Here is a 16,411-nt window from a genome sequence, read left to right as displayed (position 1 = left end):
TGAAAGATTTACTGATTACGATTTACGAATTCAGACCCTGCTTTAGTTTCGTTTGAGAAGATGCATCAAACAGACGAGACCGTGTTTTACCACATTTCCAAACACCTTGAATAGAGGAGTTCCCGCTCTAAGGGGCATTATGGGTAATCAGGCAAGATTGCAAAGAAACGAAGCGACAAAGTGTACGTTTTTCTTCATATTTCCGTTCTGAGTTTCATTTTCGAGAAGAGACTTTTACTGTGGATAGAGAAATTCCTTTTCTACATTTATTAGCGTTTTTGAGTCGATTGAGCTGAGTATTAGCCTACTTATCAGAGTAACGGAGAGGTTATTTTTGTGGCTAGAGCGTTGAAATTATAATAATTAGTACAGCAATTCGCACAATTGATATTGGATAACAAGGTTTTGTAATATTATTGCATTTCTGGGTAGTACAAGAGACGGAAATTTCTTATTAGGAAGTACCGGATTTTTTCTCGACATCGACTTTTCACATGCATAAAACATTTAAAACAAGGGGTAAGTCTCTGCAGTTACTTTCTGCTAATGAGGCAAAATACTGTCCCAATATGGTCTAAGCTCTCGTATTAAAGCGACCAACTACCGTAAGCGATCACCAAGGCTTGACATTTTGAGTGGTCGCGTATGAGAGGTTCGACTGTATTGACGGGACTTCTTCAGTTTAAAATAGGCGACGTTTCAAATAATTTTGCTAATCTTCCTCAAGATGTCAGATGCAAAATGGTGGACTGTTGTTGATGATTATTTTGAATACGTTTCAATGTCAAACAATGTCACGCAACTTGACAGAGTCTCCATGTATTATGATACGGTATTTCTGTCACACTAGTTCAAATACGAAGAAAGATACATTAAGACCTCGTGCGAAATAAATGATAAATGTATAAATGTTCTCTGCAAAGGGCTTATTCAGTTAAGAGAACTGGATGGAGTAACGTGTTTCGCATGACATCTGGGCCTGACACGGAATTGTCTCGTAACGAAGTCAAGTTATAATATGAATCCGCATAACTTTTCCTTCATTTATTCGGTCGGCTGGATTCTCTCTTCGTGGAGTCGTCAACAGAACAGGTTTCACAAAAATGTTCACTTTGTCGAAAGGGAATCTCTTCTTGAATTATATCTGCAACATTTATACGTTTGAGGCCTGTTCCAAAGGTCGTGCTACTGTCGCGCCGAACTAAATTCAAGAATTAAATTCGACTTGAGCACGGAATAAGCACGACGTTTGAAACCACTCAGTTCGGCAGGCTGAATTAAGTTGGGCTCGACTACTTAGCACGGCAGGCCTTGTCGTTTCTGCACGGTCGTAGCGGTCGTAGCTTGAAACGGCGTGCTCTTGCGGTGCCGAACTGAAGTCATAACCTGCTGCATCAGCTGCCGTTGCTTTCTAGCATTTAAAATGGTCTTCAGCAAACAAACTTCTTCCGAACTTCTGCGCGACTGAATCAAATTCAACGTTTGAAACCACTGCCGTACTTTTGTCGTGCCACTGCCGGGCCAAATTCATTTGAGTGCGGCACGGCAGTAGCACCACGTCTAGACTGTAGGTCTGACTCAATACATTATCAATGTTAAAACCAATCTAACCTGAAGAAAAGCTCTTGATTATCAGTGAAGGCAGCAACAAGAACAGAAACCAGAAGGAGACTGTAGCCATGATTGAATCGCGATGCGAGGAGGGTTTGAAATTTAATTCTGTTGATGAAATATCCTTTTTATGCTTTTGTTATTGACACACATTGGTCGTAGAATGTGCTTGCTGACACGCACGATGACGGCACGCTGTCACGTCCAGACCTCCTGTTCATTTGTCTCAATAATAATGATACTTAAATGTCATGTCCCAAGCACACTCAGGTAGATTTTGGGGTTCAAGATTGGGGGTACATGCATTGATCTTATGAAAAGCAAACGTGTTCTTTGAACGATCCGTTCGCTCCATGCAAGATTTATGGTTGTCCACCGATCGATCGCAACCTTCTTTTGGCAACTACGACAGTGTGGACATGATCTAGGACACCAGGAAGTATTTCTCGTGGTTCGACTTTGGCCCGCTTTATTTTCCATTAAAATTGACAACTAACACAGAATGGTGGCGAACCCTTGTGCCCAGTTTAGTCGTGGTCTTTGTGGTTCTTCCTGACTGTTTCCTATGGAAGTTTAGGGCGCGTTAAAGCCCCGTCCACACTACGCCGGGGAAATTTGAAAACGGCGTTTTCACTCTGGAAGTGCATCAAATGTTTTCCGTCCACACTACGCCGGAGGAATTTAAAAACGCAACAATCACTGGCCATTTTGGATTTGTGTTTGAGGAAAACTCGGTCAGGAAAATCGCATGATTATCGTGACGTCATCGTTTTCGAAAAGCTCCGTTTTCAAAATGTTTTCCGTCCACGCGAAAACGAAAAGCCGGCGTTTTCAAATTCCTCCGGTTTGAAGATAGTTTTCGAAGAGCTCCGTTTTCGTGACTGTTGGACTAACCGTAGAAATAAAAAGCTGCGTTTTCAAATTTCTCCCGCGTAGTGTAGATTCGTCAGTTCCTTTGATGTATCATGCATTGTCCGAGTGATCTTGGATCATAAATCCTGATCCGGATCATCCCAAAGGAACGCATCGTTACAGTACCTGGTGGGGGAATTTGGCTTCGCACTTTTATTTTTCATGAAAACGGTGTTAGCGGCTGTTGGCTTGCATGTTGATTTCTCTATTTAGTATCCAAAATGACCGACTTATGTCTGATATACTACCCACAAGAACGACCCATCCAACATTCTGTAACATTGCAACAGAGGTGGCCAAACCTGTGCAACATGTTGAACGCAACAATGTTGTGAATGGTATGTTGCGTTCAAATGTTGCACACGTTTGGCCGCCCTGTTGCACCATCCAATAACATCTTGCAACAGGATGGTAGTATATGCATGTTGTTTTGAAATGTTTCGAGCATTTGTTAGGCCGGATACATATCACAATTTAAACAACCTTAATACCAACTATGAAACCATGGAAGCATTATATTCATAACCGTTTCACCCGCTATACATTCTCTTGAACATAAGCCATATTAGTTCGTCTTGTGTGATCGTCCGGAGGAGGTAGTTCTGACAAGAACGGTTGTTGGTGACTGACGTTTCGACAACCTGAGCGGAAGTCATCTTGAAAGTCAAGTGAAAAGTGTTTGTCAGTTGACTGGTCAGTTTAGCGGTGATGCTATTGGCTGAAAGACTCGTTTCTTTCAGAACTACACTAACTACCCTCACCTAGATGATCACACAAGACGAACTCCTGGGTTCAAACCATTTACTATAAGCCATATTATTTATTTAACTAGAAAAACCAAACTTGACTAAGAATCACAGAGACGTCTGTACTTTTTATTGTAACAAATCACCTAGTGTATAGATAAAATATAAACAAACACGATTGCCAAATCTAATTCCAGCATCAAATATTCCGGGAACTACAAGCTCAGTATTTATTTCTGCCAGCAACAGTTCCTGCATGGCTTTCAAAGCGAAACACATTTTTTTAAAATTAATGGTATGACTCTTTTAAAGAGAAAGTCAGAAGCAAGTATTAGCAAGTGATTCGAATATCATGTTTCATCTATCACTACCTCCATTGGCCGACGTCATGTTGAATTGAGCAATGCAAACTTCGGGTAGGGCCTCTCATTTGAAGTTTCATCATCTTGCCACTCTTGACCCTTTGGTTTTGAAATCAGAATTGTAAACAATATCTACAACAGCCAACGGGAACATCTAAAGCCAGCGTTAAACGAGCTGTCCAAAGCGCCCCCCCCCCCCCCCCCCCTGAAGCTCTTGCAAGCATCATGGAATTCTCGCGAACTCTCGGCTACTCTCATCGAACTTGTAAGTGTTCTCATTTTCATGACAGTCGATAATAGTTTCCCCTCCTACACTGGGAATCTCGTGTACTCTAATGCTCGCTTCGCCACACTTGAATGATTGTCGAAGAGAGTTAAACTCTCGTCGACTCTTGAAAACTTTCATCGCATTTAGCTCCGGCTTAAAATGGCTTAGACTCGCATTCGTGTAAGGAGAATGATAAAAGGCTATTCATATCATGTTTTGCTGAGGAGGTATCACTCTTGGCGATCTTCGGGAGCACTCGACTAGCACGGGCACTGACGAAGACTCCCGAAAGAGTTACGCCATCGCGGCGTAGCGAGGATTCGTTGTGTTGATATGGCTACATTAGACACCAAAACCTCAGACTCGGTTTGGTGCTTGTCTCCTTGACTGTATGTCAACTACTGAAATACTGAGAAGTTATCACACCACATGTATTCAGGATGGATGTTATCGATAGAGTGGCGAAATCCTCCTTAGGAACAGGGATGGCGATTTGCCCAATTCTTTGCGTATAAAAACATTTAACAACTCTCATAAAAACGTACACAAAAGTTGTAAAATCACAATGTCGTTAGCACAGTGTGCCTAACGGCCTGTGGTAGGCTCGCAAGGTATTGTAGTAAAATGTACAGCCACCACCTTTTTCCTGCGGAGGCATGCAATCGTAGCTAATCGTTCCCTAAATCAGCTGAGAGTTTCTTGTTAATTTTTGACATCTTTTCGATATATTCTGTTGGTTTATTAAACCTTCATGTCACGTAACCTTTTCAATCATGAAATCTGGTTGTGGCAAGAAATGGATGCAGGAGATGACAAAAGCTTGACGTCAGTAAGGTTGCCCATGATGAGTCCGAGAGATTTTCGACTGGTTTATAGTGCGGTTTGGTTTCTGCGCGCTCTCTGATTGGTTAAAAAGCTTTGTTTTATCAGAGTGTAAGACACAGAAAATCATGTTTTATTGTTTTGCGCGCTTTAAATCTATGTCAGAGATGTTAAAGCTCGGCGAGTGTTCATATATTTCTTTAAAATGACTATTTCAAATTCGCGGAGAGTTTTAAGACAGTATAGGACATGAATATCCATTTTTTTTAAATTATTAATTATAAGTTCGAAAAGTATGTAGTACTGCAAAGCTTGCCATTCAGCACCTTTTCCCAAACGTGTTCTCATCTTCTAAAAAAAATTCTTATCACCATCAAAAATTGACAGTTAAACAACAAGGATCTCACAATGACGCTTTTTTTGATATCTACCATCTCGTACCACGCCCTTTCTATGATTAACGAAGCACGTGACATGATTCTGTAATGGGTCTCATACAAGCAGGCATTACGTGTGACATTTCGTACAGATACTCAGGTTTTATCTACTTTGCCTTTTCGTTTCCTTGACTAAGGTAAGTATCAGTTTGAGAGGAACTTTAATCATATGTCCAAAAGAAGTCAAAAATTAAATAGAGTCGTACATAGCTCAAAATCAAATTACATTCCTCTTGGGGGCAAAATAACAGCATATCGCCCTTCTTTGTTCGGAGCTTGTTCTCTGTCAATCTACAAAAGCAGAAATGAAACCACGGAGAAAGCCAGCACCACAAACAGGCCGACAGATTTCAAAGCCATTGTACCACTTATCTCGTCTTCAGAATCTGTTAAACAGGAAGAGAAATCAAGTCATTGATTTAAATAGAAGTTCAAATTTTGTTTCGTTTCTTTTTTCTTAAAGTTTTCTTTCTTTTTTTAAGTTTTTAATACGCTGGTGCAAGGACAATTATTCGAATTCATCCAACTACACTCCAAATAACGCGAGATGAGTACAAATATTCCTCGATACTGGGACTTAAGGAAACCGGTTTAATGAGAAAGTTGTGGTCCTTTTGGTTAATTTTCTCCTGAGGTGCATCACGTAAAACACAGTTAAAAGTTTGGTTTCTGGTAAAGAAAAACGTTGGATAGTAAATCTCTTATTTGACATTTTAGTATGTTGCATCTCTGTACGCTTTAACTCATCACTGGAATTTTGAAAGTGCCTGCCTTCTTAAGTTATTAATTTTATCCAGAAGAAGGCAGTTTTGACATCGCAAATTGGCCAAATGCAGTGTTGGAATTGGCTTTTTTTACATTTCTTTCTGGAACAGTAGATAATGATATGATTTAAATCTCAGTATTGTTTTACGATTATGATAAAGCCTTACCTTCGACAGTGAGGACAAACCTCTGACACCGATCCTCGTCGATCTGCTTGGAACAATTTGATGGCAGGCAGCAGTAGTAACTTCCACCGTGACTCAGCTCCAGGTCGGCGACGGTCAGGTTGTAAGGGTCATATATTCCGTTGCGTTCGATATTGTAACGTTTATCTTTGAAAAAATCTGTAATGGAACCAAGGAGGTATTATGAACTGGAAATGGAAATCAATACCTTGAGCACCATAATTAAGTCTTGTTTCTCTACTATTGTTGCTGATTTCGGAAAGCTCTCCCCGATTGATTGATTGATTGATTGATTGATTGATTGATTGATTGATTGATTGACTGACTGATTGATTGATTAATCGACTGATTGGCAAACTGACTGACTGACTAACTGACTGACTGACTGACTGACTGACTGATCGATCGATCGATCGATTGATTGGTTGATTGATTGATTGATTGATTAATGGATGGATGGATGGATGAATGGATTAATCGACTGATTAGTAAACTGACTGACTGGTTGGCTGGCTGACTAGCTGGCTGACCGGCTGACTGACTAGCTGACTGACTGACTGATTGGTTGGTCGGTTGATTGATTGATTGGTTGATTGATTGACTGATTGATTGATTGATTGATTGATTGACTGACCGACTGAATGGCAAACTCACTGACTGACTGATCGTGTGATGGATGAATGTGATCATTGACAGCTCAATTTCACATCAATAGATCTATCCACCGATAGGTTTGTTTGACTTACACACCTGTAACAACTGATTTATTGATTGATGACTGAAGGAAAAAAAAAGGCCTCTCTCAAAAAGCGTCAATTACGACCTACACCTTTAAACATTACTTTACTTCATGAAGCACTGAAAGCTAATAACGCGCCCTCAAGTCTTATAACGGACAAGAATTGAACCAATATGCGAAACTAACCAACACAAGTTACCATCTCTTCGTTTTCGTCTTTCTTATATTTCCATTCCACGTTGAGAGGGAACCCTCTGGCGCTGCAGTCCAGTGTCGCGCCCTCTCCTTTCTTTTTTGTGACTTCTTTTTCGCCTTCATGTTCAAACCAAGGTGCAACTAGGAAGAAAACCGGGATTACGAACTAAACACACATAAACTTGAGTAGGGCTGGTTTTGTGGTTTGCAAGAAATCCAGTTTTCATCCAGTTCGTGGAGTATAAGTGGGTAACTGCTTAAGCAAATATTAGGGCACCCTGAAAAGATGCTGGGTTTGGGGGGGGGGGGGAGTACCCTGCGATGGACTGGCATGACATTTTTACACTACCCTGGTTATTTCTTTTAGACTAAGCCGTAATTCCCAGTATGGGGATATTGACCATCAATAAAATGATATTTCAAAATATTTTTTCTAACCTGGAAATGGCTGCTTCCGTTTAAGTCATCATATTAGTTTTTTCCGTTCACTTATTTTCCGGACGGTGCGCGAAGAACAAAAATATAAAGTGGATATCTGTACAATATTATATAGGCGGATACACTTACTTCTAATCAAGGTGCTGTCTGTCACTTTGTGAGGACTTTTGTTTTTCAATAGCACGTCCAGAAGACAAGTGTATGTACCTCCATCATTGACGCCAACATTTTTTAGAACAACCGGGCCAAGCAAGATTGTGGAAGTTAGTGGGTCCTCAGAGACATTCACTTTGCTCTTTAATACGCCATTTTTAATCAAAGAAACGTTCGCCAGTTTTGTGTCTTGTTGACTTCCTCTCTCCGTCAAGTTGCAAATGATTGAAACGTTGTTGCCGTGTTCCAGGATGCCAACTTGAGAGATAGCCACTTTAGGGATGTCGCTTTCTAAAAGAAAACAATTTAAACTGAATTTTATATATTAGCCCGTTTAAGTATTCTCCTGTCTTTGTCTGGTATGCATTACGAGGTTATCCTCAGTTCTATTCATTACTGGAAATTTTCGAAATTCAAACTGGAATTTTTCTTCGGATACAACTTCACCAGAAATTTCCTATCCATTCGATCTTCCTTCCGGAATTTTTTGTTGAACGGTTGGTATTCCGGAAATTTAACTATTTTTGGGTTTTTTGAAAAACTCTCTAAGGACATTTCCGTACCATTTTCGCCCGTTTCGAAAGTTCCGGAATTTTTGGTTGAATGGAGAACTCTCTTTGTTAAGCTACTTCCTCAGTGCGGAATTCTTCGAGTTGAATCCCTGAAGTCTTTTTGGGTCGGGGATTAATTGAGCGCACGAACAGACACTAGATCAGAAATCACTTTGTTATACTGCGACATAAAACAAATGGAAAGGAAGGTCACTGAATTAAGCGAGTCTTCGTGACAGTGTTGGTTTATGGCCTATACAGTGTGACTCCAGCGTCTTTCTTTGCTGTGTTTAGCTACTTGCATTCTCGTCCCCAGAGCCTCCGTTTCGTTTGGTCACGTGGTCAGCGACATTTTAAGAAGAGTAGCACTGGGGACAAGAATGAGCTACTTGTAATTAAACTCTTCATTATGTGAAGTTTATATGAAATAATTCATATATGAACTGCGGTTGTAGATGAAAGTGAAGAATGATCATCGCAGTAAATTTTCCAATTTAAGCATTTGGAAAGAAGAAGCCTGAAAAAAAATCAGGGCTTCAACGGGGTTGGAACCCGTGACCTCCGCGATGCAGGTGCGATGCTCTACCAACTGAGGTATGAAGCCACACATTAGGAGCGAGACCACTTAATTGAGTTCATATCTTCCCGTGAGGAGTGAAATGATGTGAAGTTTATATGAAATAATTCATATATGAACTGCGGTTGTAGATGAAAGTGAAGAATGATCATCGCAGTAAATCCTCCAATTTAAGCAATTGGAAAGAAGAAGCCTGAAAAACGGGAAGATATGAACTCAATTAAGTGGCCTCGCTCCCAATGTGTGGCTTCATAGCTCAGTTGGTACAACATCGCACCGGTATCGCGGAGGTCACGGGTTCGAATCCCGTTGAAGCCCTGATTTTTTTCAGGCTTCTTCTTTCCAATCGCTTAAATTGGAAAATTTACTGCGATGGTCATTCTTCACTTTCATCTACAACTGCAGTTCATATACGAATTATTTCATATAAACTTCACATCATTTCACTCCTCACGGGAAGATATGAACTCAATTAATTGACCTCGCTCCCAATGTGTGGCTTCATGGCTCAGTTGGTAGAGCATCGCACCGGTATCGCGGAGTTCACGGGTTCGAATCCCGTTGAAGCCCTGATTTTTTTCAGGCTTCTTCTTTCCAATTGCTTAAATTGGAAAATTTACTGCGATGATCATTCTTCACCTTTAAACTCTTCATTGCAATTCGAATCTGTACGCATTGCAGACCTATACTTTCTAACTATTGTTGATACTGGTCGCCCATCAAAGTGTCTTACTTTTAATGACGTTGACGCTAAAACCAAACGAGTCGCCTTTCTTATCACCCACTGCATAAGCATGGCACTCATAACTTCCCTTATTGACATTTTGGCTGTCGTCTTCCATAGTTACATTCTTGATGTGCATGGTAACAAAGAGCTTGCGTCCATTTTCTGCAAATGAATCATGTATCACTCTTTCAAGAACTGTGTCAGTTAAGGTAGCACAAAACAGTTTCCAGCACTTTCCAAGACTTAGATTTTGATGGGTCATTGTGACCACTCTTTATCAACTGATGCTACAATCATGGTGTCAAACAACTGCTCAGTCAGTGGCGAACACGTTGTCATCATTTTTGTGACACAATAGGTTACCATAGCAACAGTATGACTAGCTAAAACATCCTTAATTATAGCTTTAAGGGCTTACAATTAAAAAACGGCACGGTGAATTTTTTTATATTCTCAAATTTTGATAAGCACGTTCAGACGCAACTTTGCGGGCAAAGTTTTAAAAGTATCTGTACACGGAGTTCTGAGCCACATGAAAGTTTTGAAAATTTAAGATGGCTCTGAACCCAATATACAAAATATAATCATGTTTTAATAAGTATGACTGGGTGCTTGCTATAAACCCTCTTAATTATCTTGCATTAGTGTAACTCTAATGCGCTCTATCACGAATGCAGTTCTCTGATTGGCTGCGCTACTCACTATTCTGTTGTAGATGGTGAGTAGCTTAGCAGTTTGCGATAAATTGTTAACAAAATGGCGGCCGCTTCTTTGCGTTTTCAATGTTTTTCTGTGAGGAGGATTCAGATAAAGTTTTGAATGATTAATAGATTTCGCTTTCGATATTTATGCGTGATAGAAATCTCGAGCTTGTAAACTGAATGTTAACTAGGAAAAAAAGCAAAAAGTGATAAAAGGAGGGGAATATCAGCTGAAATGAAGAACGAAAGACCTGTAGATTCAAAAGTCTACCAGAATGACATTTTCTTGACAGCCTGTCACAAAATCAAGTTTGATGAACTGTAATCCATTTCAATTCTATCAATCTTGATCCCCCCAAAATACTTGCTCTGTAATGTCAGTTACACGATGCCATAGAAAATACAGCCAATTAGAGGAAAGGAAAGCTCAACCAGGAAACAGCTGGATGCAAGATAAGATGACCTGGATCGTCCTTTCATAATTGATGGCATTTAATTTTACTAGTTACCTTCTCACCTTACCTTCTGTTCTACCCGTAAAGTAAATGTTACCACCATCTTCTGTCAGGTTAGTATATACGTTAAATCTGTCTTTCCTCTTAAACATGATTTTCTCCGGGATTTTTTCTCCAGCATCATCGTACGCAACGCAAGTCACTTTTGCCGAGGAGTGCTCAATTGGATAGATGGGTGCTGGATATGGTTCGACGATTTTAAATTCACCTGAGAAAGAAAGACAAAGGGAAATATTGTCATTCCGTTTGAACGCGATCGCATTTGAGTACAATGCGCTAGACTTCAAATCCAAGGTAAACTTTTTTAAAGTACTTTTACAATACAGTCGAACCTCTCCTTACGGACACCTCCATACCTGAGGGGTATTCTCATATATAAGCGATATGCCTTTGGGTATGTTCCGCTGTTAAGAGTATGGTTTTCATGAGGCAGTTAAGTCTGGGATAGCCATAGAAACCAGACCGTTTTAGTCTGGAATAATATATAATTTACCAGAAGAGTAGCCGAATTGATTAATAGGAATTGTAACTCGAAAGTGACTTCGTAAGATTTTGTTCGGTTAGTGCATGTTGGACTACCATAGTGATAAAGTTTCTGCACGGAAAATACCTAGTCTGAGACTGGGTAGGGTTTTTGGTGCCCAGTATAGAAAAGGGTTGCAAAAGGGTTTCAGTGTTCCAGCGGGACACCCCCCCCCCCCTCCCCCGCCCACGGGCCTTCATACTACGGACACATCGGTGTTACGGACAGTTCACGCAATGATCTTATTACAGACACTTAGGGTTAGGGTTCGTAATACGGAGAGTCATGGCTCGACCCCCTTTGTGTCCGTATTAGAGATGTTCGCCGGTGTTATATTTTCTGTCGGTATGATTGAGGGTGAGCTGCGCTCCTCACTCGCGTTGGGGTTAGCGTCAAACGATGGATAAATAAAAGCTTTCACCGTAAAAAATCAGATCTGAGATTGGACATAGGAGATCACAGTGGAACCCCAATTCTCGAACCCTAGGTTTTTCGAACCTCCCGATGACTCAAACCACAAATCATTTCCCTCGCCTTAGTCGAATATTGTGATTTTTACCCCCGATTTTTACTACTCGATTTTCAAAACAATTTTCGTTTCCCCTAGAGGTTAATAAAAATCGTGATTCCATTGGACTAATGGTCGAATTCCTGTAGTCCAGTACATATCGTTATGAACGTTTGTGTACAAAAGTAAGACGAAATAATCAATTAGAGAGTGATATGTACAAGACGCTTTTGTCCCTCGATTCTAAAGGCCTATTGTTATGCCTAGCCAGGTATAATCCTTTCCAAGTGCCAGTCACCAAAAGTGTTCATTTTCAAACCATGTTTTTTCTGAATTGTGTTAAGTCCTTTCGCACGCCGCATTACGTGGAAGACGCGAAATAGGCGAACTCGCGAGTGAGAAAGTTGTGAAAGGAGAGAGCTCTTGGATAACGACCCTCCGCTCTCCCTAGACCCCTCTCCTGTTTGTGTCTTGGTCGACTAAGGTATTGTGTTTACATGGTGGGTTTAGAAATTCGTCCAAACAAACAGATCGAAAATAACTACGATCACGTAAAACTTAGACATCATGCCAATTATTAGACGTTTTGTATGGTCATGTGGTAGCTCTTGCTGAAAATTAATTTCGTTAGTTACCTATGTTTATCAGCCAAACTTTGATCACTTTGATAAATGTCCCAATAGTTTGCTAAATTTAACTTTTTCATGTCCAAGCTTGTGGGACGTGTGGTGGCCTATTGGTTACTGCACTGGACTCTGGGTTCGAGCCAGTGTTGTGTTCTTTGGACAAGACACATTACTCTCACAGTGCCATTGAGTACATGCTGCATCAAACACTGATGGGGGTGGGAGGGGGACGAAGGAAGGGGCTGGTGGTATGGAGTAACTCTGCGATGGACTAACATCCCACCTAAGGAAGAGTTGATATTCCTTTATATCATTAATTATGCTTTTTTCCTTCCACCAAGTTTGAGCTAGGTCTTGAAATACCACGCTGGTGAGATGCTTGACACATCGCGCTATCGTGACTGGCCCCTTGGCCACTAAGGCCATCAGCGACATAAACATTCGTAATCTACTTGACTTGTGTGTTTTGGGATAAAACACGTACGTAGTCAAGAATCAAAACATTTCCATGTGAACTCCTGGAGCAAAGAGGGATCAATGCAGCACAACAGGCCTCTCATAATTTGTCTTTTCGCTTGGGAACTCGTAATTTGAAAACTTTTCTTCTCAAATAACCTTTCTTTTGCTCTCATTTTTTGAAAAGTCATGAAAAACCTTGAATTCAAGATGTTTTGTCATGTTAGGTCTTGTCCTAGATGATGACAATAATTACAATAAACAAAAAGAAAGTCGCGCCGCCGAAAAGTGCATGAGAGTCACGCGTTTTGTTATCGTCACGTACGCAAACTGACCCGCGTGTAGACACGCAGATCGCTTACTGTAGCTGTTTATTGCGGTAACAGATTATCGTCGCGTTGTGGTGTCATTTTTTTGCGCTGATAAAAACGCTCTCGTTCTTAATAACATCGTTAAAGAGGCCTTTAGTTCAAGGCAAGAAATATCGTGTCCAAAACAGACATTTTAGAAATTAGCGGTATCAATATTCATAAATTAATATTGCACACAGCTGCAAATTCCACAAGAATTACATCATGTTTATTTGACAAGCTTCCAATGTCCTCCAGTCTGGCAATAGTCCAGCATAGTGAGAACCAAAAGGTCTAAACGCATACATGACAGGTTCCTTCTGCCAAACTGATAAGTAACATGCATGCATTTCTTTAAATTTCTGTTTTGAGAATTTGCTGGTCTAAGAAGACAATGTCCGTTGACGATGACTTTCTTTATTTTTACTGACAATGTGTAGAGAGATTTGTGCAAAGTTGTTAAGAACTACTTGTAGCTAATTCAAATTAAGTGTATCGGGAACGCACGTATCTCGAATGTCCCAGCTTTTCAAAATTAAAACGACTGATTTTACTGTGAAGAATTGTATTTCGAACACATAAGAAACTCCATATTTAATAGCAGAGTGGAAAGATTTTAGTACACACTGTAACACGAAAGGAAGGAAATCATTGTGCCTGAATCGAAAAATAAACCATGTTAGCTGTTGAATAACAAACATTTGAAGGACAAAGGGGAAGGCAAGCCACCGGAATTGTTTTTAAGGTACGGAAATATGATTTTTAAAAAATCTCCAGCGATAAAATTTTTCAGTCCATCGGTCTGACAGAATAAAAGAACTGAGTATTAAAGAAATATTAAAATATTTCATTTTAATTTTCGTGCCAGGGTTTACTGTAATCAAGTCACGAAATGTTTCCAAGTCCCCACCTCGTAGAAGGAAATCGGCAGAACAAATGTAGCTTGAAATCACGAAGCAAAATGAGAGATTAGAACATTCGAAGAATATGACAAATATATGTCAGTGGAACAGTTTTTAAAAAACATAAATCCACAGAATTCCACGTCTACGGTGTTGTTGCCATAATTACAGGTGAAAAATTAAAACAGAACGAACGATACGATTAAAAAAAAAGTCTGAGGTAGAGAGCAGTTATTTTATTTTAACTATTTCATGCGGAAAGCATTGCGACAAAAACGCGTTGTTGCGTGTTTTTAGTCTTGGTTTTTTATTATTCTGTTTTGTTTTTTGACAGCACATTAGAAAGTAGGGTTACAAAATTACTCAACGAAACCAGAATGTCATCGCTTAGTTACACGAAAAGAAATAATCTCGCTTACCTTTAGCAATTCCAAATGCAGAAAGCAGCCCAAACAAAACGATTTCCCAAGCAGAGAAAACCACCATTTTGTTGTGAACGAAACGCTGTTTTCGTGTTCTGATCGCGATGGTTTGAGGACGCTCAACTGAAGTGGGACGAGGACTTGAAAGTGAACTGAACTCGTTTATGTACGTGAACGAATCCTGTAAAGGGCGTAGCATGTCAATACACATCAACAACAAAGAACGCATGTGATTGTCTCGTTAACTGCAGGGACTTTGTGCCAAGCCAATGTATCACGGATCGATCATTGGTTAGATCCCCCTAAAACAATACTGCAAGCCTTGTGTTTCATCATCGTTTCATTTATTAATCGGCCTAACCTGTCGCTTTCGAGAGCTTTTGTCTTGTCACTTGTCACACAATATTCTGTGTCAAACTCCGCAGAGACATTAAGTAAGCGAATCAGTTTGAAAGCATTTCTTCTCATTTAATTTGGTAGAAGGCTGAAGCTATTGTGTTAATGAAGCAGTGAAGTTTCGTATAATTTCGCAATATTTAGCCATTCCTCAAGCTGTGTCTTTACTTGCTTGACACAGTCATTGCCAAAACAAGCAGTCACGGAGATTTTTTTCCAGAAACAACCTTTGAATTGTCCATTTTTTTTATATATCACGTTTGACCAGGGCCGCAGCCAGCCTGAGGCAAGACGAGGCAGTTGCCTCGTCTGCGGTTTTTACCTCGAAATTTGTCTTTAAAAAATGGAAGAATTCTGTACGTTGGAGACACAATCCTCAGAAAACATTTGCCATTAAGTCCTGAGAGATTTACTCAGTTGATATGAGCGAATTAAGCGAGAAAATGCAATCAGTTATGGAAGCAGTTTATTCAATCGAAAAGTATAACGCGAGTGTCGAAAACATTGTATTCCAAAGCTGCAAGTAAGCCAAGGTGAGCTCTTTAAATTGTTATTTCCGTCGTCATTCATCTGAGCTTCAAAAAGGAGTGATATCTCTAAAGAAATATCTCTGAGATGTCTCGTGACGAAAGAGCTTCTAGATTTCTAAATTCTAGGCGGGGGGGGGGGGGAGCATGTCCCCAGACCCCCCACCCTCTCAAGAGGCTTTATCATATTCGGTGCCTTCAAGACCTGCCTCTGATGAAAGTCAAGTTATTAGCCTCATTGACCCGGATCTGCTGTGACAAAGGAGTGACAAGCACGAATCACATCATCTGCCGAGAGAGGAGTGACACACGAATCACATCATCTGCCGTGACAGTGGAGTGACACACACAAATCTCCGTTACTTCTCATCTCTTTCCCGTTTCGCCATTCTTCAATACTTTCTACCTTCGGATAAGCTCGATTTCCACCCGTTTTTTTGAGCCCGGGTTCCCTTCCCCACACGCACAAGCGACACGGACCAGTGATCGATCCAGCCGTTCATTGGGAGGAGGATCAACAACCGGACTCCCAAAACGGCTGGAAATCGAGCCTAACCTTACAAGGCAAAGTGATAAAGTTTTGGGGGTTCAGAGAGGAAATGGGAAGAGTTTCCCTGTCAGTTATTACTGAGGAATGGTTGTAGTCTGGTAGATTAGAGGGAAATACAGGGAACAAAGCTATCGTTTGCCCAGTCCAATTTTGGTGATTTACACAAGGTTCGACGCTCAGAAACGTGAAACTACGTTGCACCGGCCCAAAGACGCGAACATGTATGTACGTAGGGATGCTGAGAGGTTTTGAAAGACAGGAAGGCTATCCTGCCATAGAAACCTGTAGGCAGACTTTATTTCGCCATTTTGTGCAGTTTTGAGTACGCAAAAAGTCCGTGTTCTTATGTTTAAAGTCGAGTTTTCGCCATTGCTAGAAAGAAACGAAGTAGGATACTGTGATCTGTGCGTGTGTGAATGGAATTTTAAGTTAAAGAAACAGTGTCAC

General features: G+C 40.5%; 1 protein-coding gene and 1 pseudogene across 2 annotated transcripts in view; both read right to left on the bottom strand.

Moving 5' to 3' along the window:
- LOC110049254 (uncharacterized) overlaps nucleotides 1-3,286 on the bottom strand; it is an 11,131-nt pseudogene extending 7,845 nt beyond the window's left edge. Inside the window, exon 1 of the transcript XR_016208921.1 lies at nucleotides 1,612-3,286. The product of XR_016208921.1 is annotated as an uncharacterized LOC110049254 (transcript). The remainder of the gene's footprint in view (nucleotides 1-1,611) is intronic.
- A 91-nt stretch (nucleotides 3,287-3,377) lies between these two features.
- LOC110049251 (uncharacterized) lies at nucleotides 3,378-14,735 on the bottom strand. Its single transcript, XM_020755034.2, has 7 exons — nucleotides 14,489-14,735; nucleotides 10,712-10,912; nucleotides 9,495-9,650; nucleotides 7,610-7,924; nucleotides 7,034-7,183; nucleotides 6,091-6,267; nucleotides 3,378-5,544 (listed from the first exon to the last, which is right to left on the bottom strand). Exons 1-7 carry the CDS (start codon nucleotides 14,718-14,720, stop codon nucleotides 5,450-5,452), a joined length of 1,326 nt encoding a protein of 441 aa, XP_020610693.1. The 5' UTR covers nucleotides 14,721-14,735; the 3' UTR covers nucleotides 3,378-5,449.
- Between the last annotated feature and the right edge of the window lie 1,676 nt (nucleotides 14,736-16,411).

The sequence above is a fragment of the Orbicella faveolata genome, unplaced genomic scaffold, assembly GCF_042242905.1.
Source record: "Orbicella faveolata isolate gen_17 unplaced genomic scaffold, um_ofav_v1 contig_26, whole genome shotgun sequence".
Lineage (NCBI taxonomy): Eukaryota > Metazoa > Cnidaria > Anthozoa > Scleractinia > Merulinidae > Orbicella > Orbicella faveolata.
The sequence above is the reverse complement of the archived record's forward strand: the minus strand, read 5'-3'. Positions and strand labels throughout refer to the sequence as shown.